Source organism: Hemitrygon akajei, chromosome 21, assembly GCF_048418815.1.
Source record: "Hemitrygon akajei chromosome 21, sHemAka1.3, whole genome shotgun sequence".
NCBI lineage: Eukaryota > Metazoa > Chordata > Chondrichthyes > Myliobatiformes > Dasyatidae > Hemitrygon > Hemitrygon akajei.
This window is the reverse complement of record NC_133144.1, coordinates 42222945-42250456: the sequence shown is the minus strand read 5'-3', so window position 1 is coordinate 42250456 and position 27512 is coordinate 42222945. Positions and strand designations below refer to the sequence as shown.

The window sequence follows — 27512 nt, the reverse complement described above, 5'->3', positions numbered from 1 at the left end:
GTGGTGACAATTCAGCAGATAGGAAGATGATCAGAAATCTGGCTGAGTGGTGCCACAATAACCTCTCACTCAATGTCAGCAAGATCAAGGAGCTGATTATTCACTTGAGGAGGAGGAAACCAGAGGTTCAGGAGTCAGTCCTCATCTGAGGATCAGAGGACGACAGCATCAGCAACTTTAACTTCCTCGGTGTTATCATTTCAGAGATCTGTTCTGAATACAATTACTAAGAAAGCACATCAGTACCTCTACTTCCTTAGGAGCTTGCAAAGATTCGTCATGACACCTAAAACTCTGATAAACTTACATAGATGTGTGGTGGAGAGTATAATGACTGGCTACATCACAGCCTGATACATAAACACTAATATACTTAAACAGAAAATCCTACAAAATGTAGTGGATACGGCCTAGTCCATCATGGGTAAAGCCCTCCCCACATTGAACACATCTACACAGAGAGTTGTCATAGGAAAGCAACATCCATCATCAGGCCTCCCACCACCCAGGTTATCCTCCCTTCCCGCTACTACCATCAAGGTGGCGGTACAGGAGCCTCAGAACTCACACCACCAGGTTCAGGACCAATTATTACATCCCAACCATCAGGCTCTTGAACCAAAGGGATAACTTCACTCAAATCCACTTATTCCATCACTGGAAGGTTCATACAACCTGTAGACTCACTTTCAAGGACTCTTCATTTCATATTCTCCACATTTATCGCTTATTTACTATCATTCTTAATTTAGTACTTGCACAGTCCGTTGTCTTTTGAACACTGTTTGAATGCCCAGCTGCTTTGAGCTTTCATTAATAACCATTCTATTATGAATTTATTGAGTTTGCCCACAAGCAAATGAATCTCAGGGCTGCATATAGTAACATGTACATATTTTGATAATAAATTTACTTTACTATTTTCATTTTCTTGTATTTGCAGTTTGTCATCTTTTTGCATTGGTTGTTTGTCGTGTGCGATTGCTCATCGATTCTACTGTGTCGCTTTGTATCTACTGTGAATGCCCGCAAGATAATGAATCTCAGGGCAGTGCACGGTGAAATGGGTGTACTGATAATAAACTACCAGAATAAAAAGTTTTAATTAATTGATTTAACTGACCGAATGTGCTTCAACTCAATTGCTAATTCAGCCCTGAGCCCTGTGGGGGCCATGGCCAAATGCTCTCCCAGCACCAGTGGGCCAACTCCAGACAAACTCCATATCCAAACTCTGACCCAATGAACTGGTGAAGTGCTGCCATGTCAGTGTGGTTAATACAAAGGAGTGGGAAATCATCTCTTTCGGACAGCAATCCTCTAAGAAATAGCACATAGCATCAGAGTGAACTCTTGCAGTATTCACCTCCCAGTTTTATAGCATATGCCGAAGGCTCTGAAATTGCAGATCTAATGATAAATGACAGATCCCAACTGTTATCTTTGTCCTCTCACCTCCAATAAAATTTCATACCACGTCCACTTTTGATGAAGACACATTTGTCATGTTGCATATTCCACTCTCAGGATCATCTATTACACAGATGGGCAGATAGTGGACTTGCCTAAAAAAACCCCACCTCTCATCACTTGCCAACTCATGCTGGGGCCCATTATTGGTCAGTAACGCTGCCCGTGTGGTAAACTACCTCCTACACCTCCCCATACTGGGGCCACAGTTAGTGGTCAGTGGTACACCCTCCAAGTTCCTCTCTCCCTTCATCTTCGCCCTTAGCTTCTGAGTTACGTCACCCAATGCTGGTCTGAACAGGTCACCATGTTTCACCCCACTAACCTGTACAATTAAATCAGCACCCCTCTTTCTCACAGTTACCCCTTCATATTCTGCCTCGTCTCTAGACCAGGGAAACCTGGACTCACCTAGTGAGTTCAACCTGTTGCCAGAGACGTGGACTTCTTTGGTCTCCGGACACAAATCGAAGCTCCGACCCAAACTGTTCTCCTGGACTGTATCAGCCAAGGACGCAAACCTGCTGCTGCACACGAGAGCCTCGCCGCCAGCAGGCCGGATCATCCGACTGTTCACCTCCAGCAGGGAGGTCACTCCGTCCGCATCGGATCGCTTCAGAGACTCCACAGGCTGCGGCACCTTGGCCGGAGCCGGATTCCGCGATGACACCGGGAGAGAATCATCGTCACTGTCAAACCCAAATGGGTCCTCTGGCAAGTGGTCTTCAACCCTCTGCCGCTTGGGCTGTTCCACTGGCTCTGCTTTCACATTCGGTCTCTTCTGGCCCAACTGAGCCTTAAAGGTGGTCTCGCCCCATTTCGTGCTGATTTTCGCTCGCTTACCGGAGAACACCTCGTCAAATTTCGAATTGCCAGTGCTCCCCTTCTTACTGTAGGTTTTCCCATATCTTGATGTCATGTTGGCACTTCTTTCATATTCCCTGTAACAGAATACAAAGAGAAATCAGGAGGCTGCTTCATCTGTCCTTCACTGCCAGGCTCGCGCAGGCACACGCCCATCTCAGGTGACTGCTCATGCTTGTGATGTTTCCCCTTTAAGTTCAAATGACAATCAGGTGAACGAAGGCAAATGGTTGAATGAAACATTTATTCTACTCTCCTCCAGCCCGAAAGTCAAACAAATCTGGAACCCCACTGCACCCTTTCTATTTCACCCACAGAAGTGTTGCTGGGACTGGAGAGAGGACATCGACTGAAAATAACTGAACTCGGACTGGTGGATCTTTACAGCTTGCCAGTGGACTTGAAGGCAAGGCACAGAAAGTTATTACTTAACAAACTGGAATTATAAGAGAAGCAGGGCTGTCTTCACATGATGTTCACAATGCCACAAATATTACACTGATAAGTAACAGCCCAACGTAGAGAGTAAAAAATGAGTTCAGAGAACAAAGCGATCCTCAATATGGCAAAATCACAAAAGAAAACTTCATACTATCACTTCGGCTTTATATCATTGCTCTTTTTTGCAAACATCCAATAAACCTGCCATTCTACACACCGCAAATTTTAGACTCCAATTACACAAGATACTCCAAGATCAGGCCAGCAGCACACGTACACGGCGAGGCGAGGAAGATCCAGCCAGCAGCACACGTACACGGCGAGGCGAGGAAGATCCAGCCAGCAGCACACGTACACGGCGAGGCGAGGAAGATCCAGCCAGCAGCACACGTACACGGCGAGGCGAGGAAGATCCAGCCAGCAGCACACGTACACAGCGAGGCGAGGAAGATCCAGCCAGCAGCACACGTACACGGCGAGGCGAGGAAGATCCAGCCAGCAGCACACGTACACGGCGAGGCGAGGAAGATCCAGCCAGCAGCACACGTACACGGCGAGGCGAGGAAGATCCAGCCAGCAGCACACGTACACGGCGAGGCGAGGAAGATCCAGCCAGCAGCACACGTACACGGCGAGGCGAGGAAGATCCAGCCAGCAGCACACGTACACGGCGAGGCGAGGAAGATCCAGCCAGCAGCACACGTACACGGCGAGGCGAGGAAGATCCAGCCAGCAGCACACGTACACGGCGAGGCGAGGAAGATCCAGCCAGCAGCACACGTACACGGCGAGGCGAGGAAGATCCAGCCAGCAGCACACGTACACGGCGAGGCGAGGAAGATCCAGCCAGCAGCACACGTACACGGCGAGGCGAGGAAGATCCAGCCAGCAGCACACGTACACGGCGAGGCGAGGAAGATCCAGCCAGCAGCACACGTACACGGCGAGGCGAGGAAGATCCAGCCAGCAGCACACGTACACGGCGAGGCGAGGAAGATCCAGCCAGCAGCACACGTACACGGCGAGGCGAGGAAGATCCAGCCAGCAGCACACGTACACGGCGAGGCGAGGAAGATCCAGCCAGCAGCACACGTACACGGCGAGGCGAGGAAGATCCAGCCAGCAGCACACGTACACGGCGAGGCGAGGAAGATCCAGCCAGCAGCACACGTACACGGCGAGGCGAGGAAGATCCAGCCAGCAGCACACGTACACGGCGAGGCGAGGAAGATCCAGCCAGCAGCACACGTACACGGCGAGGCGAGGAAGATCCAGCCAGCAGCACACGTACACGGCGAGGCGAGGAAGATCCAGCCAGCAGCACACGTACACGGCGAGGCGAGGAAGATCCAGCCAGCAGCACACGTACACGGCGAGGCGAGGAAGATCCAGCCAGCAGCACACGTACACGGCGAGGCGAGGAAGATCCAGCCAGCAGCACACGTACACGGCGAGGCGAGGAAGATCCCAGCAGCACACGTACACGGCGAGGCGAGGAAGATCCAGCCAGCAGCACACGTACACGGCGAGGCGAGGAAGATCCAGCCAGCAGCACACGTACACGGCGAGGCGAGGAAGATCCAGCCAGCAGCACACGTACACGGCGAGGCGAGGAAGATCCAGCCAGCAGTACACGTACACGGCGAGGCGAGGAAGATCCAGCCAGCAGCACACGTACACGGCGAGGCGAGGAAGATCCAGCCAGCAGCACACGTACACGGCGAGGCGAGGAAGATCCAGCCAGCAGCACACGTACACGGCGAGGCGAGGAAGATCCAGCCAGCAGTACACGTACACGGCGAGGCGAGGAAGATCCAGCCAGCAGCACACGTACACGGCGAGGCAAGGAAGATCCAGCCAGCAGCACACGTACACGGCGAGGCAAGGAAGATCCAGTCAGCAGCACAAGTACACGGCGAGGCAAGGAAGATCCAGTCAGCAGCACACGTACACGGCGAGACAAGGAAGATCCAGCCAGCAGCACACGTACACGGCGAGGAAGATCCAGCCAGCAGCACACGTACACGGCCAGGAAGATCCAGCCAGCAGCACACGTACACGGCCAGGAAGATCCAGCCAGCAGCACACGTACACGGCCAGGAAGATCCAGCCAGCAGCACACGTACACGGCCAGGAAGATCCAGCCAGCAGCACACGTACACGGCCAGGAAGATCCAGCCAGCAGCACACGTACACGGCCAGGAAGATCCAGCCAGCAGCACACGTACACGGCCAGGAAGATCCAGCCAGCAGCACACGTACACGGCGAGGCAAGGAAGATCCAGCCAGCAGCACACGTACACGGCGAGGCGAGGAAGATCCAGCCAGCAGCACACGTACACGGCGAGGCGAGGAAGATCCAGCCAGCAGCACACGTACACGGCGAGGCGAGGAAGATCCAGCCAGCAGCACACGTACACGGCGAGGCGAGGAAGATCCAGCCAGCAGCACAAGTACACGGTGAGGAAGATAGCAGGGCTCAGTAGTTTTGCGTTTGTTTAACACTGAAGACCATGAGAACCCGAACGCGCTGCTCCTGAGTCTTCTAAACAATAACTGGGCTACTTACTGTTCGAGATGTGAATTTAGAATGCCAAGTTGTTGACCTTTAGCTTGCCCTTTAACACCTATAAGCTAGACTCCCTCAACACAAGACAGAGTATGACTGAGGCACCTCCAATCAATGCTGCCATTCTCACTGGCTCCTCGGATTGCAGTCACTACAATGATTCCACATCCCTGATGCTCCAGTAAGACAAGAACATGGGTCCCTTACCACCGAGTCAAAAGCAATGAGTGACTAACCGTAATGATCCTGACATACACATCATATAGTTTAACCCACAGTGGCACTATTTGTAAATATAACTTAGAAAATTACACCAGCACATTAACAGCATCAGAACGTAGCTACCGCCAAATCATGTATTACGCCAAAACTGGAATCACCGCAAGGGCAAAGAAGAATTCCCACAGCTATATTTTGGCAGACTCCAAAGGCACAAAGAACTTTGCTTCCCCTGAATACTACTTCCAAGTTTCGTCAAAAGCAAGTATATTTTCTCCCAATGACCAGGTAAATATTAAAACAAAACTCATCATGTTTATACCATAATTGGCAACTTTGGCCCCTGAACTTCACCTGCTGTTTAGTCAGTCACCTATAAATCACACCTGCCGACCCCTGTGCCAAATGTGAGGAGACTGAAGAAAACAGACTGCTGGTGGAACTGGCAGCATCTGTGGTGGAAACTGGACTTCCAAACTGAGACCCTTCAACTGGAAACTACGACTGATCTCAGCACAGGAAGTTTCACTGGATTCCCCAGCCTGCGGCTGGAAGGGACTGACAGTGGTCTTCTTGTGCAAAAGACACTTGTTTCCACTTTTGAACGTCCCTACCCCCGGCTCATAATCCTCCCGTCAAGAGCAATTACGTGCGTGGGCAAAGCAACAATAAAACTCACGCAAAAGCTTCAGAGGGGAGTAAGGAAAGAGCCGGGGAGCATCTTCGTAACACAAAGTACAGACTCGGTCCAATACAAAGGCATCAGGGAACGGGGGAGTAGGCGGCAGTGCAGAGGGACGGAGACAGGGTATCACCGGGTCTCTGGGCGAAGAGAGGCCGGGACCCTCACCTCTCCTGTCCGGTGTGGTGTGGGGGTGGGGGAAAAGAGGGATAACGCGCCCACCCGGGTTTTACTGCGGCCGGATAGTGGATTAGATCCATAGACGGGTCTACCCCTGCCTCTGAGTACGGCAACGCTGTAGCCGAGGCTCCGGCGGCCGGAGATTGGGGCCCGGAGCCGCCCGACCTCCCGTCACCTCTTCGCCCCCACCAAGCCAGTCCTCCGACAGTCTGCTCCCCCCAGCCACCGCCACCAGCCGGTCGCTGCCCTTAAGCCCGGCGCCCAGGCCACCACTCACCGCCGTCCCCCGGCTCTGTATGAAACGCCGGCCCGGGGCCTCACTGCTCCGTTCGGGCCTAACAGAAAAAACACCTCACCGCCATAACCGCCCGGTCACCTGACCACAGCCGCCCCAATCCACGACGCCTTTACTCACCCCACGCCACCAGGCTCTAAGAGCCGCGCCAATTGGTTGAAAGCTCCGCGTCGTGGAGCCAATCCCTTCCTGCCTATCGCAAAATGCCGCGCAACGGACCGCGCTGCTTCCCGGGACTTGTAGTGCATGCATTTGAAAGATCGACATAGCAAAACCATAACGGACAAGCTCTGCACTAGCAGGAGATCAGTGAACAGTAAAAGTAACAAAAATTAATAAATTGTTGCGACTGACCGCGCAAAGGCTGCTGGAAGCTGTAGGCTAACTCGAGAAGAATATATTTCCGATTCCGCTCTTGCCCTCACGGGATAAAGCCGTCAGACATTTTCACCAATGGCAGAGCAGCAGTTTGCACGTGGTTGGTATCCGCCTCCGGGCCGCTCTCGCAATGTCTTCCGGGAGTTGTAGTGCAGCCGTAAGGGAGTCACATGAAAAACAGGAACACCCTGGGAATTGTAGTCCGGAAGTAGATGGATCACGTGGAGAGTTGGTGCCGTTAGAGACACTTAGCACGTGTTAGTTACACTTGTGGGATTGTTCACAAGTACCCTACAGGGAAGTTGTTATACAGACAGAGCCCACAATGTGCATATAACTGCATAAATATTGGTGTCTCTAAAGGCTAATCTCCAGATCCAGATCCATGGCCCCAGTACCGGTGAAGAGTCTCAATTTAAAATGTCGACTATTTATTTCCCATGGTCCTTCCCATCTGCCTATCAACTCCCCCACCTTTCCCCTCACCAGCATCCACCTTTCACCCACCAGCTCTTGAGGCACCTACCCCTCATCTCTTTGTATCGGCCACCTCCACTCTACCTTTCAGTCCAGATCCAGGATCATGCCCTCCACAGATGCTGCCTGACCCCCTGAGTATCCCTGGTGTTTTTTGTAATTGTTTTCACCTCTCTCGGGTGGGAGACCAGTCAAAGTCATTGTGGAGTTTGTTGTCACACACAGAAGTACAGTTGCATTGAAGAACTTCTAGTTTAAGATAGCGCTGGTGAAGCCCCGTGACGACTTTCTGGAAGCAAACAAAACTACTAACTGCTCCATTAACCACACTTTTTCAGGAAAATGATCTCTGCAATCAATACCCTGTAACTCCCCTTTTGGAACTGAGCTTTTGAACCACCTGTAAGCCTGGCATTTTTACAGTGTGAACTGAAGTCTGGAAGGTACAGGATGGTTGCAAAGTGACTTATACGTGCCAAATCAAGGCGGCAGAGCCCAGGCCCGACTATGAAGAACAAGCCAATGTTCGGTGGAGCGGACTTGGAACCGATTCAAGGCGAGGTAGAGGTGGGGCTGACAACGAGGCCCAAGCCAACACTCAACCGATTTAAGCGCTGGACCGCATCGAGGCAGCGGGTCACAGGTCCAAGAACGCATTGAAACAGCAGAGACCAGGTCTGAAAGCAAAGTACAATTTAACCGCTGGTGTTGCGGACAGAGGCGAGGGCTGCCCTGGTGTTCAGCTCACTGCCCTGCGAGGTTTACTCATCTCTGCGCTGAACTGAGGCCGTGGCCTGCAACTAACGGACCCCCACATTGGCTGTGACAGGCTTCGTGGCCGTGGACTCACTTTCGTGAACTTCAGTTCCAAATGCTATTTGCGTACTTTTATTGTGTGCACATTTGTTTCTGCACATTGGGATTTTTTTCAATGGGTTCTATTGGGTTTTTTGTCTTGTAGCTGCGTGTAAGGAAACAAGTCTCCAGGTTGTCGATTGTGTGTGTACTGTGATAATAAATGTACTTTGAACTTGCAGCAGCATTCACAAGAGGGGCATAAACATAAATTACACACGATTTGAACAAGAAAGAAAACAGTTTGAACAAAAAAAGGTGTGTTTTAGTGCAAGGTGGTCATAGTGTTACTAAACTAGTGATCAAGGTGTTTTGGTTGGTTTAAGAACTGAATGGTTGAAGGGAAATATGTGGCTGTTATTAAACCTGGTGGCTTCGGTCCCTCCTGCCCAATGTTAGTGGCAAGAAGATGGCATGGCCCAGATGGTGGGTATCTTTAATGACGGATGTAGCCTTCTTGATGAAGTGCCTCGTGTAGATACCACCGATGCTGGGGAGGCATTGGGCAGAGTCCCCCGCCCTCTGCAACGTCGCGCATTCAATTTGCGAAAAAACAGCCCATGATGCAACCAGCAGCATGGTTCAACAGTAAACCTATTCCAGTTTGTTGGAGTGTGAAGGGGTTCGCTCACCCTCCCTGTCAGTTTCAGAGACTGAGGTTGTGTCTGTCTCTGTAGACAGGAAGGCAGTACGGAGATGTCCTGTCCCGGCACAGTGTATGCTGAGAGGAATTCTGGGCAACTCCACACACACAGCCCTCAACCTCGTGAGTGTACAACACTACCACCCGCTTCCGTTCATGCTCCCAAAGCCTGGGCTTGGAGCTCTCACGTCAGCGTGCACACAGCGGCTGGGTGCAGCACTGGCGGCCGCCTGCACCTGTTGCCGTGCGGGCTGTGACCGTGTCAGTACCGTCCTCCGGCCATTGGGTGTCACTGCTTCCGGAATTAATGCGCAACAGTGCCATCTGGTGGGTGGGCGAAGTACTGCAGCCCCACCGTGAAATCAACCATAGTAAAAGGATAATTGATTAGAGGAGTTACTATATTTTAACATACAGCGACTCAAGCTCCCAGGAATAGAGCTGATTGAAGACTATGCAACGCACTTATGAGCTACGTGTACGTGTGTGTGGTTGTGTGTATTGTGAGAATGTGAATAGCTGTGTTTCTGAATAGGTGCGTGCATGTGTTTATACATGTTTCAAAGTTCAAAGTAAACTTTATTATCAAAGTATATATATGTCACCATATACAGCCCTGAGATTCATTTTCCTGTTGGCATTCTCAGCAAATCTGTAGCATAGTATCTATAACAGGATCAATGAAAGATCAGCTAGAGTGCAGAAGAAACAAATTGTGCAAATGCAAATATAAATAAATAGCAATAAATTATGAGAAAAGTCCTTGGTTTAGAGGAAAGTTGCATGCTGCGGACTGCAGTGAAGGTAATTCAAAACAAGAGGAATTGTGGAACAATTTTCTGCAGCCCACAGAAAGTCGCCGATGATTGTCAGCCTCATGTTTGAGCGTCTGGGTGGACAGTGTGTGTGTGTGTGTGTGTGTGTGTGTGTGTGTGTGTGTGTGTGTGTGTGTGTGTGTGTGTGTGTGTGTGTGTGTGTGTGTGTGTGTGTGTGTGTGTGTGTGTGTGTGTGTGTGTGTAATTAACTGTTGCTCTGCATTCCCAGCATTTGCAGAATCTCTTGTGTTTATAACTGTTTGTGTTTGGGGCAGACTCAAGGCTCAGAGTTTTTTAACCACTCACTCTTTGGGGAAGTGGGAATGGCCTCAGCCCCACAGAGGCGTAGCATTTCCAGCACAACATGTCCATTTGGCTACCCACCAGGAATCTCGGCAGCACCGGCAACATTCTGTGTGGTGAGAACCTGTCTCACTTAGGGGATGGTGTGACCCTGGTGCTCTGCACAGAACACGCTGGGATAGGCTGCAAGACAGCGTTGGGCTCCAGTGGAGACCCCAGGCTGAGTCAGAGGTTCTCGGACTGGAACAGGGATCGTGCAGAGAGGCATCTGCAACCCAGAGGGCATGACTGTCAAGCGAGCTCGTGGAGATTGGCAGGGAGAGTAGGCAGTAGAGAGCCTGCTGTGGTTAGAACTTATGGTGGAAGGGTGGGTGGTGCTGGGCCAGATTGAGACAGGCTCCCTACACATGTGGACACCTCTCTATGGATGTGGAAAGGCCTATTGGTACCAAAACAGACTGGTTGATATCTGTGCCAATGACTGCTATTTTGGATTGATCCATCTCAACCTCCCTCTATATAAAAGAAATGTAATATATGGTATTAGTCAAAGCGAAGTTCATTGTCAGATGCACGAGTCCACGTGTGTGCTCTGGGCAATGAGAAATGTTACTTTCAGCAGCATTACAGACACATTGCTTCAGATGCCAGCATTCAGAAAACACACATTACACAAGAAAGAGCACAATTAGAGCCAGTAAAAATGAAGTCCGTTATGGTCAGAGTTGTACAGGTTGACTCAAGAACCAAACGGTTGAAGGGAAGTAAAAGCACAAAATGCTGGCAGAACTCAACAGGCCAGACAGCATCTATGGGAGGAGGTAGTGACGACGTTTCGGCCGAAACCCTTCATCAGGAGACACCTCGGTTGAAGGGAAGTATCTGTTCTTGGAGCGGGTGGTGTGGGACTTAATGTTTCTGTACCTTCTGCACAATGTCAGCTGTGAGGAGACGATGTGGCCCAGATGGTGAGGATCTTGAATTAACGTTGCATCAGTGTAAATGGTCAATGGGCTGAATGGCCTGTTCCCGTGCCAGACGACGCTAGGGTTCATGACGCGGGAAGTGACTTTTCCATGGGGGAGGCAGCTCATCAACGCTTGTGATTTACAATGGGAAGCGTCCAGTCGGATTAACAGGAAACGTGCTTCCATACGCGCCGTCTGGAAAGAGGTGCTGTTACACCACAAGGTTTCAGACAGAGGTCTGGTAACAAGGTGCAGATGGGGAGTGGTGGGGGGGGAATCTGAAATTGCCCCTCTGGTGGAGGAAGGTGCAGGAAACGAACTGCTCGAGGAGGTCGGTTTACAGATTCATATCCCAGAGGAATAGCTTCTTCAGTCCAAGCCAGCGCATTTGGTCCCGGGGCCGCAGCTGCAGATCCCTTTACACCAAATATCGTGACGATACGTGGATTGCATTTGCATGGGAACAGGGTAGAGGGACACAGACAGACAGAGAGGAGATCGGTGTGATCGACAGTGGAGACGGGGGTAGGGGGCAGCTTCTAGGACTTAATGAAATATTCCGGTGGGTGCTTTTCGCAGGAACGTGTCTCACCACCGCCAGCATATCGCCTGCTTCCATTTACTGGTAATAAGAAATAAGATTGAGCAGTCAGAGACAGCGAAAGCATCGGGCAGGCTAGCAGCCTGTTGCGTTTTATAGCCGTGAAGTTACAGACTGAGATTGATTCGGTAAAATATCAAACTGCCAGGGGAACGGAAAGTCTTCACGCAGAAGAGGAGGATATGCTGATGATTAATGGTTGTTTATTAATATTTCAGATGATTTTATCTTAACCATCTAAAGCACGGGGAGGACTCCTGTCGGTGCTGAGGCAGAGTCTTTCGAGCTTCAGGATATGTTCCTTAATAAACGTGTGTATTGGCCGGCTGTCTCTCCCGGCTGGCGGCTTCTAGTCCCCAGGCTTTCAGCTTTGTCTGACAAAATCTAACACACGTAAAACACTGGAGGAACTCAGCAGGCCAGGCAACATCCATGGAGGGAAATAATAGTCATCGTTTTAATAGGCAATAGACAGTAGGTGCAGGAGTAGGCCATTCAGCCCTTCTAGCCAGCACCGCCATTCACTGTGATCATGGCTGATCATACACAATCAGTACCCCGTTCCTGCCCTCTCCCCATATCCCCTGACCCCGCTATCTATAAGAGCTCTATCTAACTCTCTCTTGAATGCATCCAGAGACTTGGCCTCCACTGCCTTCTGGGGCAGAACATTCCACATATCCACCACTCTCTGGGTGAAAAAGTTTTTCCGCATCTCTGTTCTAAATGGCCTACCCCTTATTCTTAAACTGTGGCCTCTAGTTCTGGACTCACCCATCAGCGGGAACATGCTTCCTGCCTCCAGTGTGTCCAATCCCTTAATAATCTTATATGTTTCAATCAGATCCCCTCTCATCCTTCTAAATTCCAGTGTATACAAGCCCAGTCGCTCCAATCTTTCAACATATGACAGTCCCACCATTCCGGGAATTAACCTTGTGAACCTACTCTGCACTCCCTCAATAGCAAGAATGTCCTTCCTCAAATTTGGGGACCAAAACTGCACACAATACTCCAGGTGGGGTCTCACCAGGGCCCTGTACAGCTGCAGAAGGACCTCTTTACTCCTATACTCAATTCCTCTTGTTATAAAGGCCAGCATGCCATTAGCTTTCTTCACTGCCTGCTGTACCTGCATGCTTGCTTTCATTGACTGATGTACAAGAACACCTAGATCTCGTTGTACTTCCCCTTTTCCTAACTTGACTCCATTTAGATAGTAATCTGCCTTCCTGTTCTTGCCACCAAAGTGGATAACCTCACATTTATCCACATTAAACTGCATCTGCCATACATTTGCCCACTCACCCAACCTGTCCAAGTCACCCTGCGTTCTCATAACATCCTCCTGACACTTCACACTGCCACCCAGCTTTGTGTCATCAACAAATTTGTTAATGTTACTTTTAATCCCTTCATCTAAATCATTAATGTATATCGTAAACAGCTGCGGTCCCAGCACTGAACCTTGCGGTACCCCACTGGTCACAGCCTGCCATTCTGAAAGGGACCCGTTAATGGCTACTCTTTGTTTTCTGTCAGCCAGCCAATTTTCAATCCACGTCAGTACTCTGCCCCTAATACCATGTGCCCTCATTTTGCCCACTAATCTCCTATGTGGGACTTTATCAAGAGCTTTCTGGAAGTCCAGGTACACTACATCCACTGGCTCTCCCTTGTCCATTTTCATAGTTACATCCTCAAAAAACTCCAGAAGATTAGTCAAGCATGATTTTCCCTTCATAAATCCATGCTGACTCGGACTGATCCTTCTACTGCTATCCAAATGTGTCATAATTTCTTCTTTTATAATTGACTCCAGCATCTTTCCCACCACTGACGTCAGGCTAACTGGTCTATAATTCCCTGTTTTCTCTCTCCCTCCTTTCTTGAAAAGTGGGACAACATTAGCCACCCTCCATTCAGCAGGAACTGTTCCTGAATCTATAGAACATTGGAAAATGATTACCAATGCATCCACGATTTCTAGAGCCACCTCTTTAAGTACCCTGGGATGCAGACCATCAGGTCCCGGGGACTTATCAGCCTTCCGACTCAACCGTCTATCCAACACCGTTTCTTGCCTAATATAAATTAACTTCAGTTCATCCTTTACCCTAGTTCCTTTGGCCCTATTACATCTGGGAGATTGTTTGTGTCTTCCCTAGTGAAGACAGATCCAAAGTACCTGTTCAACTCATCTGCCATTTCCTTGTTCCCCATAATAAATTCACCCGTTTCTGTCTTCAATGGCCCAATTTTGGTCTTAACTATTTTTTTGCTATTCACATACCTAAAGAAGCTTTTACTATCCTTCTTTATATTCTTGGCTAGTTTACCTCCGTACCTCATTTTTTCTTGGCGTATTGCCTTTTTTGTTATCTTCTGTTGCTCTTTAAAAGCTTCCCAGTCCCCTGGTTTCCCGCTCATCTTTGCTATGTTATACTTTTTCTCTTTTATTTTTATACTGCCCTTTACTTCCCTCGTCAGCCAAGGCCGCCCTTTACTCCCCGAAGGATCTTTCTTCCTCTCGTGCCGAGACCCTTCCTCGGGACGCTCAGAATTCTGAGGATGAAGTGAGGAATCTCAGCACGAGGAGTAACTGGACAGCATTCCCACGGGAGCAGAGAATGAGCAGGATTTCACTGGTTCTCCAAAGGGAGAGCGGGAAAACTGGATGAGCAGATCAGCAAAGGGTTAGGAGCAAGAGAGGAAGCAGGTTTTTACATGATGCCCATCACAGTGTCACTAGTGAGCAGTAGTGTCCATGGTGGTGAGAAGAGTGAGTGCCTGTACACATCATAGTGTCACTAGAATCCAGTAGTGTCCATGATAGTGACAACAGAGAGTGTCTCTACCCATCACAGAGTCACTAGTGAACAGTGGTGTCAATGATGGTGACAACAGATGGTGTCTCTACCCATCACAATGTCACTAGCAAGCAGTAGTGTCTGGGATGGTGTCGACAGTGAGTGTCTGTACACATCACAGTGCTACTAGTGTCCGTGATGGTGACAACAGGGAGTCTCTCTATCCATCACAGTGTCTCCAGTGAGCAGTAGTGTCCATGATGGTCACAACAGTGAGTGTCTCTCCCCATCACAGTGTCACTAGTGAGCAGTAGTATCTGTAGTGGTGACAACAGTGAGTGTTTGTACACAGCACAGTGTCTGTGATGGTGACAACAGAGTGTCACTACTCATCACTGTGTCACTAATGAGCAGTAGTGTCCACAATGGTGACAATAGTGAATGTATGCATCTATCAGTGTCACTAGTGGTCTGAAATGTCATAGTGTTAGTAGTGAGCTCCAGTATCCATCGCAGTGTAAGTAGTGAGCTGTAAGGATAATAGGAACATGTAGTGGTAACATACCTGCCAGTGATGAGGTACAGTTAAGTGCTGTGATCACAGGGGTAAGTCTTATTAAAGATTGTGTTATTGACCTAACCTGTGAATTTAATGCAGTAATGGTGTGGTTCAAGTAGATGTAATTTCAAAGCAAACTTTTAACAAAGTGCCAGTCCTTGGGCATATTAGCACAACTGTAACCCATGGAATATAATAGACAGAGTTCACATGGGCACTTTATCATTCTCAAACAGGAGCAAGAAATTATGTTCCTCAGCACTGGGAACCAGAATCAGAATCAGGTTTATTATAACTGAAATACATTTAGTGGCCACGTTATGTGTTATCAGTAAAGTGGTCTCCATGGGTATGTTCATGGTCTTCTGCTTTGTAGCTCACCCACGTCTAGGTCGGACTTGTTGTGCATTCAGAGATGCTCATCTGCACACCACTGTTGTAATGTGTGGTTATTTGAGTTACTGTCACCTTCCCGTCAGCCTGAACCAGTCAAGCCATTCTCCTCTGACCTCTTTCAGCAACAAGGCATTCTCTCCCTCAGAACTGCCACTCACTGGATGACTTTTGGTTTCTAAACCATTTTCTGTAAACTCTAGAGACTGTTTTGTATGAAAATCCCAGGCGATCAGCATTTTCTGAGATACTCAAACCACCCCATCTGGCACCAACAATCATTCCAAGGTCAAAGTCACTTAGATCACATTTCTTCCCCATTCAGATGTTTGGTCTGAACAACAACAGAACTTCTTGACTATACCTGTTTGCTTTTATGCATTGAGTTGCTGACATATGATTGGATGACTAGATATTTGCATTAACGAGATTATGCCGGGTGGCTGCCTCTTAGAGCTCATCTGCAAAAACAGCTGAAATTCCTCTTTATTCTGTCTCAGTCCTGGGGTTCTATCGGGGTCACTGATCTGCAACGGCACTCAAAACTGCAGTTTTTCACAGTGGATGAGTTCCCATTTTTGGAGCTCACCGACCAGCCATTTTCACGGAAGTTGGTGCTTCCGGGGTGCGGCCCTGTGGACAACCGATTCCAGATGGGTGTTGCCGACTGAGGTGTCACAGGAGGAGAAGCATCAGGATCGCACAGTGGAGGATGTGCACATGGCGCTCTCTGTAGCTGAGCAATTACACACTCTCTCTATCTCTCTCTCTCTCTCACACACTCTCTCTCTGTCACTCACATGCTCTCTCACACTCTTTCTCTCTCTCATTCTCTCTCATCTCTCACATGCTCTCTTTCTCTCTCACTCTCTCTCACACACATTCTCTCTCCTCTCTCACACACTCTCTGTCACTCACATGCTCTCTCACACTCTTTCTCTCTCTCTCACACACACTCTCTTCTCTCACATGCTCTCTCTCTCTCTCACACACTCTCTCTCTCTCTCGGAATATAAAGCGATGCGGCAGACTGTGATATCGTAACAGCGACTGTCAGTCTCCCCTCTTGCTGCCATATGGGTGATGTCTCTCTGTCCCGTGTTAGTGGGGGAGAGACTGTGGCATGTCAAACTGCCGGGTAAATAATAGCAGATCGTGGTCTCCCTTTGGGTGTTTTCCTGTTGCTTGGTGGGTGGTGGGCGCTGACGCTTTTTTCTGTCGTGGGTGGGCGGATGGGGAGGTTGATGCTTCGCTGCTGCTTGCGTGGAGAAGGAGGGAGAGAGAGCTTTGGGGTTCTAATGCTCTTCTGTCATTCATCCTTTCGGGGTTCTGTTTCTCGTGGATGTCTGTGAAGACCAAGAATTTCACGTTCTAGACATACAGTATACATGATCTGGTAATAAACAGAACCAGCTGAATTATTTAATGAGCAGGTGTACAAGTGTAGCCAGTACAGTGACCATTGAGTGTATGTCATGAAACAATACTACATTACACCGAGAAAGGTGAAAATAAATGAATGATGCAAAAAGAGAGCAAAATAATGAAATAATACTCATGAGCCGATGGACGGTTCAGAGATCTAATGGCAGAGGCGAGGAAGCAGGGAGTGGGTCTTTAGGCTGCTGTATCTTCTCGATGTAGTAATGAGAAGAGGGCAGGTTTTGCTCCTTCTAACACATCGTCACACAAGGGCGGATACGCGGCCATAATTTCAAGGTCTCAGGAACACAGTGAACAGTGAGAAAAGTGGCCACAGATGCAGATTGGTTTAACAGAGGACTCAAGGAGGGTTATTCTTGCAGCGGTGAAAGTTAAAGGGGGGATTTATTAGATTAAGTAAAGGCAGGTTTCAATGTCTGGGTAGTCACTTAAAAAAGAGGGCACAAATGCAAGGTGTGTGGCAGAAGTGAAGGAACTGCAGGGAAGCGGATTAGAACCAGCCTCATTACCAAAGGGCTGGTTCAAGCACAGTGGGCCAAGGTGTACACGTCTATTCTGAGTGAACTCTGTACAAAATGCACTCTGAGCTCTATCTTGCTGTCATTTTATTTCAGGAAAATTGAAGGGTTTTAATGCTACATTCAATAACTGAGAGAGCATTAAAGCATTAATTTGTAGCATTAAATGGTTAATGGGACCATAAGAGATAGGAGCAGAAGTAGGCCATTTAGCCCATCGAGTCTGCTCAGCTCTATTCTCCCCCATTCTTCCCCTAATCACTTTACCAATCACGAACCTATAGGCCTCTGCCTTAAATACACCCAGTGACTTGGCCTCCACAGCCCTCAATCGCGTGAATTCCACAGATTCAACACTCTCTGGCTGAAGAAATCTCTCTTCAACTCAGTTTTAAAGGGAATCCCTTTATTTTGATGTGTGCCCTTGGATTCTAAACTCTCTCCTAATTGATGCATGCTCTCCACATCTGCTCTATCCAAGCCTTGCAGTATTTGATAAGTTTCAATGAGATTCCCCCCCCCCCCCCCCACCTTTATCCTTTTGAGTTCCACTGAGGACAGGCCCAAAGCTCCTCGTATGTTAAGCCTGGAGTTTGTGTTGGAACTTCTGCAGAATGTACTGGATGTAAGGGCTGAAATAAGCAGTTGATTTTGAAGAATGAAGAGTTAACCTTGTAGTATTGTTTCAAAATTGTAGTCCAGCGCCGAGTGTTCCCTGACGGAATGATAGGTATAATTTCACGAGGAATTACAAGTTAGGGAGTTACAAGTTAGCATTGTGATTTCAATGCTACTGGACTAAAGGAATGGCATTCCAATACTGACAGGGAAAGAAGTACTTAACTATTAATGTTGAACTGCTATTTATTTATTTTAAATTTAATATAGAGTTTGAATGGGGTGACAAGCCCTTCTGGCCCAACGAGGCCCCGCTGCCCAATTTCACCCATGTGGCCAATTGCCCTACTAACCCACACATCTTTGGACAGTGGGATGAAGCCTGAGCACTCGGAAGAAACCCATGTGGTCACGGGGAGAACATACAAACTCCTTACAGGCAGCAGCGGGACTTTAACACCAGTCTCTGGCGCTGTAAAACAACACGCTAACCGCCCCGCTACGCCGCGCGCTAATATTACAAAGATTTAACAATGAAGCTTTGACTTGGTGCTGGAGAATGGTTTTACACTGCAGTCTCATTTTGGAGTGTCAGCTGTTTTTACGCCGCTAACTAGTGCCCGAGATGGAGAAACAGAGAATTGAGCTGTTGCATGGAAGGAGCTAATACTTGAGGCTAAAGGACCCAACTTTGGAGAATTACAGCATTAATACCAGTCGAGTTTGTCTGCATGCCCCAACAGACAGCTGACACGGCAAAGAAGGGAATGATGGGAGAGCACCCAAGGCCCAAGGATTAAAATCTCCCTCAGTGTTCTGCTGTACCTTCAATATAAATCTTAGTGATTTGTCAAGGAAATTGAGGTCTCCTATCATGATCAGCTGATTGTGCCTACTTGGCAAGACTGGGGCTTCAATGGTTAATGACTGTCCGAGCTGAGAAGGAGGCTGGCAGATGGCAGGTCAGGCCGCAGTCAGTTTCTGCTCCGGTGAAGCTGGCACTGTCCGGACTGGAACCGTTCTGGGAGTGGAGGGTGGTGGGTGGGGTAGTGGTGTTTCCGTCTCCATTACCAGCTGAGTGAACGTGAGTTAGGGCTCTGTCCTTGGCTTATTAACGCAGTTCTTGTTTGCCACCAGATGCCGCCTTCCAGCAGTCAGTCAGATATTTCTGACTGGAGAGCAAACTGAACCCATCGATCAGCTGTTGATGCTCCTGTGTTTCCTGTACTCTATTAAAACTGAGAGATAAAACGTTTCTTGGAACACGGGCCTTGGAAACCTGCAAATCCATCACAATTTATTGAGGTTGTCATTGACTCCAGCTCTGAGAGATCAGGGCTGAGACACATTTCTAATCTCTTCAGAACCTGTGGCTTTTTCTTCCCCCCTGGAGGGGTTACACTGGAGCCCCTGAGGTCCCTGAATCAGTAGAAATCTGCCAATAAATCAGCGTCAGTCAGAAAGTGTGGCACTGTTCGCTTAACTGGTCCTCACAGAGCTCTGGCTGACCCTGAGCCTGAAACATTGAGCCTTTCAGTGAGCTGGTCTTCCTTCGGCCTCGGCCACCCCGTGGAAATCAGCCGGAGATGGCTCTGCAGCCATGGAGGGGGAAAGTAGGACTTCCATTACCTCAGAGTTGAGTCAATTCACAAATGCGTGATCACCTTGTGCTCGATCATTAACTATAACATGACCCCGGGCGCTGTTACCCAGTGGAACACTACTGGACCTGGCGTGTGAAAAACCATACTCAAGCTTGCTGCCCTGTGCACGGGTGGACTGTTAAAACTCACCTGCAGCAGCTTCACAGGCCCAGAGCACCAGGCAGGCAGCATTCAGAATTCCACGACACCCGCCAGTGATAATAAGCCCGATTCTGAGAAGCAGCATTCACCAAACATAAATTCAACATCAATCATGCACAATTTTTACAAGAAAGAACTCAACGAGAACCAAAAAAAAAAAATTCCATTAAGTGCAAAGCGAACCAAGTTTAGTGTTGCTAAACTGCCGGTGATTAACGTTGTGTGAGAGGGTTCAAGATCCAGATGGCTAAATGGAAGTAGCTTTTTCTCTCCAGTCCTGATGAAGGATCTCGGCTCAGAACATCAGCTGTACTCATTTAGAACATAGAAAATCTACAGCACATTACAGGCCCTTCGGCCCACAATGTTGTGCCGACCATGGAACCTACTCTAGAGACTGCCTAGAATTTCCCTACCGGCTCCATGTACCTATCTAAGAATCTCTTAAAAGCCCCTATTGTATCCACCTCCACCACCGTCGCTGGCAGTGCATTCCACACACCCACCACTCTCTGTGTGAAAAACTTACCTCTGACATCCCACTTGTACCTACTCCCCAGCACCTTAAAACTATGCCCCTAATGTTAGCCATCTCAGCCTTGGGAATAAACCTCCACCTATCCACACAGTCAATGCCTCTCATCATTTTATACACCACTGTCAGTTCACCTCTCATCCTCTGTTGTTCCAAAGAGCCTTATTCTCATAAGGCATACTCACCAGTCCAGGCAACATCCTTGTAAATCTCCTCTAGGCTCTCTCTATCGTATCCACAAATTTTCCATAGATGCTGCCTGGCCGGTTGAGTTCCTCCTGCATTTTGTGTGTGTTGCTCGGATTTCCAGCGTCTGCAGATTTTCTCGTTTGTGAAAGGGTTGTAGCTGTTCTTGAACCTGGTGGTGTGGGGTCTTCAGGCTTCTGAAGCTGTGAGAGATGGCATGGCCTGGATGGTGGGGATCTTTGATGATGGATGATGCCTCCTGTGGATACTACCAGTGGTGGGGAAGGATGGCATGAGATGTATCAGGCCGAGTCCATTACCCTCTGCAACCTCTTCCATTCCTGCACATTCGACTTGCTGTACCAGACCGTAAACATAGCAGCCAGTCAAGGAAGCAGTAGAAGTTTGTCAGGGAGTTCGTTGGCATGCTGAAATCCTTTAACCTCCTAAAAAAGCAAAGGCACTGGAGTGCGGTCCTCACGATTGGATCTACGTGCTGCTTGATAAGTTCTCTGACAGGACAGCACCCTATGGTGCCAGGTGTGCACATTTTTTGCACTGTTGCCTGCTTCTCCCATTGATATCTGACACTTTATTTTTCACTTTCTTTCACAACTCATCCGTTAGCATAACGTGGGTCTGAAGAGAAAGGGAAATACAAAGCCCATGCGGACTCCATGGCTCTCCAGACTCCCATCTCTGGTCACAGATACCACTGGCACTCTCTGCCCCTCACCTCGTGTGCTGTACAGTGAAACTCCACGTTCAGAGCGAGCCAGATCCAGGTATTTCTGAGTAATCAGATGGCAGATTATGGGGGGATTACTGTACCCCAGGCCACCAACAGCAATGTTGCCCATCACACTTTCACCATGCATGACCATTCACCACTCTGTTATCACCGCCACTGTCCAGCCCAGGGGGTTCACCCTAGGCCTAAGGACAGCCTAATGCATTATATTTACTTCCTCTTACACACTACACCCCCCCCCCCCCCACCCAGCCGCTGCAACACTGAGGTGAGCTGAGAGCCTCTGTTGGTCGGAGTTGACCATGGATATTGGGTCCTCGCTGTCTAGATGCACAGGCCTGGGCAGTACGATACGGAGAGCAAGCTGTGCCCATGTAGCAAGCTCGCCCTCTCCGTGCATCTGCTGAACACAAAGGAACGGCAGGGACTGATACAGCTTGGGGCCAGCAGAGTCGCGGGAGTTGCCCATTAGCATTGAACTCAATGTCAGACTGCCCTAGGGAGTCCAGCTCCCGACTTTTCCCTCGGAGTTTACTCCCAAAGCCTCCCCCATGTGTGGGTCGAGCCGCAGGGCAGCAGAGGTTTGAGATCAGAGATTTCCTTCTCCTAGATGAGCTGCCAGCCACGGCTGATGAGCCCCATCTAACAATAGACAATAGACGCAGAAGTAGACCATTCAGCCCTTCGAGCCTGCACCGCCAACCAAAGCAACTGGTTTTAAGGCACCAGTAATCCGCATTTGCCCGTTCTCCCGTCAGTAGAAACGGTTCCACCGGGCTTAGTCGCTAAGCCATACATGAAGGTCAGGAGCTGGGCTTAGTCGTCAGAAGCTATTTGAGGCACACACCATTGGGGTATCTAATAGATAGTGGGAGCTTGTCCCCATTACCATCCCTTAAGGAACCAGTTGTTTCACTGGCAGGACTAACATCACACAGTTGACGCAGAGCTGGGAAGGTGGGCAGGGGGGGAGAAAGGGGAAGAACTGGAGACAGCGGACGGAAAGGAGGAATGAGGGACAGTGAGGGGGAGAGTGGAGGAGAGAGCTAGAGGAACACAAGGGGAGATCACTCCATGACTCTCTGCACCATTGCTGACAGGGTTTTCAGTTGAGGATCAGCTATTCTAACCCCGGCTTCCGCTGTTCTGTCAGACGTGGGTCATCGGTTGCTGGGGGAGCAGATCACACCCCAGGCCCTGCTCCTGAGCTCAGGCCTCGGAGAGGGATTGCGGAGTGTTTTATGTAAATCCAGCAGAGGGAGCAAGCTGCTGCAATCTGTTACTCAGGGTCGGTCTCCTCGAACACTAACAGATCATCGGCATCGTTCAAACCCAGCTCCAGAGAGAGGGAGAGAAGATAATGGATGACCAGTACAGTCAGAGGTCAAAGCAGGTCAATGCAGAAAAGCCCAGGGGAGCCAATGAGTCATTTCTGAGGCTTTACACAAACATGGGATTGGGGAAGCCACTCCCAACCCACCCTTGCTGTTCAGGTAGATTGTGGCTGATCCCTGTCCTTTACTTGGCACAACCCCTTTCCCATGCATTGCCCGAACACAGTACAGTCTCAGTCACCTCCACCCCTCTGAAATACTGACAACTACCATAGTTACAAATGCATTATACTGCAATAACAAATTATTTTATTAAATACCGGCAAACCGCCCAAAGGCTCACCACAGAAGCAGACAGGCTTTTCCACAGTTACCTCGCTGCCCGATGTGACAACAATATGGAGAGATAGTCACATGATACAGTTCTTAAAGTGGTACCAACCAATACAATAGATGATATATCACTCCTTAAATAAATTACAGATGAGAGAAAGACACGTATCCACAGAATTATCCCGCTTTACTTTAGCATCTGTCTTAAGAACACTTGGGTAGATGGACTGTCCCTTCAGAAAACTGGTTGGGCTCCCAGAGGACCGTTTGTTTGGCAGTGATGGTCCTGCTCTTCAGGGGCCATGATGCAGCCTAGATACCAACTTCAGTGGACTTCCTGAGGTGACACGTTCTCCTCAGACGAGATGTGTCCTCAGTCTTCACCTCATGTGCCCCCAGGGGGTGAGCCACCACTGCGGCCTGTCACATCTCGTGTGGGCTTCATTCTCAGCGCGTCTCTGTGAATGACGCCAGGTATGACCTGCCTCCCACCGCTTCCCTGCCGAAGTCCAACTTGTGGGCCATTGTGGTTGGTACTCACCTGAGACCTCCAGCCCTGCAGCTGTGTGGGTTATATCTGGTGCCCTCTGCAACGCTAATGTGTTTGGGCAGCCCTCCTCGTTAAGCTCAAAGGCGCCAGAACCCAATCTTTTCACCCGTGACTCTGGAACATTTGCTCTGCTTACGTCTGGTAAAACAGCTTCCTCCATCCTAATCCTGCACTATGGCACCCAGCCACAGTTCTGGTGCTGTCTGCACATAGCCCTCGTGACCGCGTGGATCTCTCCCAGGTACTCTTCTTTCCTTGCACATCCCATAAGAAACAGTCGTTCAGTACAGAAACAGGCCATTCGGCCCACTACATCCATGCCAGCGGTCATATCTAACTGTACTAATTCATTTTACTCCAACTAACTCCATTGCCCCTTTATGCCTTGGTTGGCTTAGAAGGGAATCTTGGTTGACCATGGTCCAGATGGGCCGGAGGCCCTGTTTCTCATCTGTATGACTCCATGAATTTATCGCTGAAATGCTTGCTTGGATGTTTCTTAAACTCCGTGGGAATATCTTCCTCCCCCACCTCCTCAGGCAGTGTTTCCCAGACTCAGCCACCCTCTGTGTGAAAAAGTTCCCGCTCCAGTTCCCTCTAAACTTCTACTCTCCCATCTTAACCTTGCCGTTTGATCTGAGAAGTCTGTGGTGAGCTTCCTCGTGCCGTTGAACTGCGGTCCCTGAGGTGTGGGGATACCCACAATGCTGTCAGGAAGGGAGTTTCAGCTTTGTGGGACTTGCGGGTCAACTTCCCAGTGGTGATCTTCCCCAAGCTCTTGCTGCCTTTGTCCCTTTAGCAGGTAGGGGTGCTGTTTTTTTGTGAAGGAGGGTGTTGGGGGTTTGGGGTTTTTGATGTTCTGGATGAGCGATTTGCTAGTTTATGTGCGAGGGAGAGGTGGGAGGGGTTTGGGAGTTTTCTTTCTTTTTCTTTTTCATGTGGGGGGGTGCATGAGTGATGTATTTTCTTTCGACACCACCCAAAGTTGTTCGGCATCCCGTGGCTATCTGGAGAAGATGAGTTGCATTGTGCGTGCATACTTTGACAATAGAATGAACCTTTGCTGTCTGACGGTTTTGGCGGGTTGCTGCAGTGCATCGTGGAGACGGTGCAAACTGCCGCCGTTTCTCGTCAGTGGTGAGCGGGTGACTGGATGTGAAAGTGGTGGCCGTCAAGTGGGCTGCCGTGTCATGCGTGGTGTCGCACTTCGGGGGTGTTGTCAAAGCTGCACTGTTCCACACAAGTACGTGTAAGAGCAAACCATTCTCGTATCGTCACAGACCAATACCAGGCACTTCAGCCCAACCTGGTCCATACTGATCACGGTGCCCACCCAACTTATCCCAGACTTCAGTGTTTGGCTCCTATCCCTCTAAGCCCACCCTTCATGTACCTTTCCATGTGCTTCTTAATTGAGACTGTAGGGCAAGCTCGTTGGTGGATACGTACATCATTCCCAGCTACTGACGTTGAGTTGAGGTTCGCTTTAAGAGGCTGGTCTGACGTGATGACATAATTATGGAAAGTACGTTTACCGCTCTTATTATTCAGTGTTTGGAGTATAATAAATGAGTTGTTATGGTTTTTCTTGATTATAAAACACCCCTGACATTTTCATTTGCAAAAACCTACACTTATTCCTTGTAGCCACCACCTTCCATGTGAAAATGTTGCCCCTGTGGTTCCTTTTTTATCTTACTCCTCTCTCCCTACATGTGTGCTCCTAGGTTTGAACTCCCCCTACCCTGGGCAAAAGGCTGTTGACATCCACCTCATCCATGCCTCTCATAATTTGAACATCTCGGTAAGGTCACCCCTCATTCTCCTGTGTTTCAAGGAGTAAAGACCCATTCTGGCTAACCTCTCCTATTACTCAGGACCCCTAGTCCCAGGAACATCCTCATAGATTTTCTCCGCACTCGTTCCAATTCAAACATGCCTTTCCTATGATGAGCTGAACAGAACTGTACAGAAATGTAGGCTCACTAATGGTTTATATGGCTGTAATATAATGCCCCAGCTCCTATACTCAGTGCCCTGACTGATAAAGTCACCTTTTTCTCCATCCTTTCTACCAGTGATGCCACTTTCAATGGACTATACACGTGTCCCTCTATGTCATTACACTCTCTAGAATCTTGCCATTCATAATATAAATGCTGTGCTGGGCTGATTTTCCAAAAGTCATCACCTTACACTTACCTGAATTGAAAGCAATTTGCAACTCCTTGGTTCGCTGCCTTATCTGATCAAGATCTCCTGTAATCTATAACTTTCTTCGCTATCAACAACATCTCAGTCTAGTGTAATTAGGACAGACGATTGTGATGTAATCTCATCAACCTGCACCATAAACTCTGCTTTTCTTCCTCTGGAGATGATTCTGGATCGGTCTGTCTTCTCCCACATTCTTTTTTCATTTCAGAGCACCTCTCTGTCCAAGCATTGCTTTACCTCTTCCCTCTATTCCTCCTCTGTTCACACCTCCTCCACACCACTGAGCTATCATAAACAGGACTACAGCTGTTAGATTAGCGTCTCAATTGTTAATTTTTTTGTGGCGCCTTTGAATGTTGCGTGGATTTTCAGTACCCTAGTATAGTTCTGTACTTCAGTCGTTTCCTTGTCTGTAAACCTGTGTCATGGGAGTGTTAATGAAAACTGTACTTGTCTCACAGGCTGTTCTTATCAGAGAAGATTCCCTTATCTGTCCAGCTTGAAATAGTTTTCTGTGTAAAGCAAGTCCACGGGACAGGTTCTTTGTTAGAGCGAGTTGTTCCAGTTAAGGTTGCTTCCCTGCTGCTGTGTTATTTGCTCACAGCACGTTACTGTTATTTCTTTTTTTTGAATATCTAACAAAACAGCCGTAACCACAAGAGTCATTCTTGCCCTCTGAAGAACCTTCTGGACAAGGTCCAAGGCATCCCACACATCTGCATCTTCATTTTCTCCTCACCCATGCATGCAGATGCTCCTTTGGATTCTCTTCACCTTTTCTGCAACTTGAAACATAGCAGTTTGTGCTTGAGCTGGCAGCTCAACTCTGCCTCTTTCTCTTTGAATGCTGCTCGACCTGTTGTGTATTTCCAGCATTTTTGTTTTTATTTGAGATTATGGATTTCTCTAGTTCTTTTATGCACACTCCTGAAGATCTCTTTGCCTAAATGAGTTCAGAGTGATTATACCATAAGAAATAGGAACGAGAGTAGGCCTCTGCCATTTCTTTCAATACCCTGGGATTCATTCCATCAGGATCACGGCACTTATCTATCTTCAGGCCCACAAGTTTGCTCAGCACTACCTCGTTAGTGATAGCTACTGTATCAAGATCCTCACCTCCCACTGCATCCATAACATCTCTCTTTGGCACGTTAGACGTGTCTTCTACTGCGGCAACGGAAATAAAATAGTCATTCAAAACCTCGGCCATTTCCTCATTATCCAATATCAATTCCCTCCTCTCATCCCCCAAGGGAGCTACATTCACTTTAGCCACCCTCTTCTGCTTTATATAATTATAAAAACATTTACTATTTTTTTTATATTTTGTGCTAGCTTATCTTCCCTTTCTTTATTGCTCACTTAGTGGTTCTTTGTTGCTTTTTAAAGTTTTCCCAATCTTCCAGTTTCCCACTTCTCTTGGTGACTTCGTATGCACGAGCTTTTAGTTTGATGCCTTCTTTTATTCCCTTAGTTATCCAAGGCTGGCTCTCCCCACCCTACTGTCCTTGCTTTTAACTGGAATATACTTTTGTTGAGCACTATGTAAAATCTCTTTGAAAGTCTTCCACTGTTCCTCATCTGTCCCTCCATATAGCCTGTGTTCCCAGTCTACATTAGCCAAATCATCTCTCATCCCATTGTAGTCTCCATTGTTTAGGCATACTACACTGGTTTTAGATTGAACTATTACACCC

At 48.6% G+C, this 27512-nt stretch overlaps 1 protein-coding gene across 1 annotated transcript in view; it reads right to left on the bottom strand.

Moving 5' to 3' along the window:
- The window catches only part of LOC140714255 (wings apart-like protein homolog), a 182146-nt gene extending 175327 nt beyond the window's left edge, over positions 1–6819 (bottom strand). The window contains exons 1-2 of the mRNA XM_073025311.1: positions 6703–6819; positions 1882–2411 (exon numbers count right to left, since the gene is read on the bottom strand). Of these exons, the coding sequence (XP_072881412.1) occupies positions 1882–2389 (508 nt within the window). The 5' untranslated portion in view covers positions 2390–2411; positions 6703–6819. The remainder of the gene's footprint in view (positions 1–1881; positions 2412–6702) is intronic.
- Positions 6820–27512: the final 20693 nt, after the last annotated feature.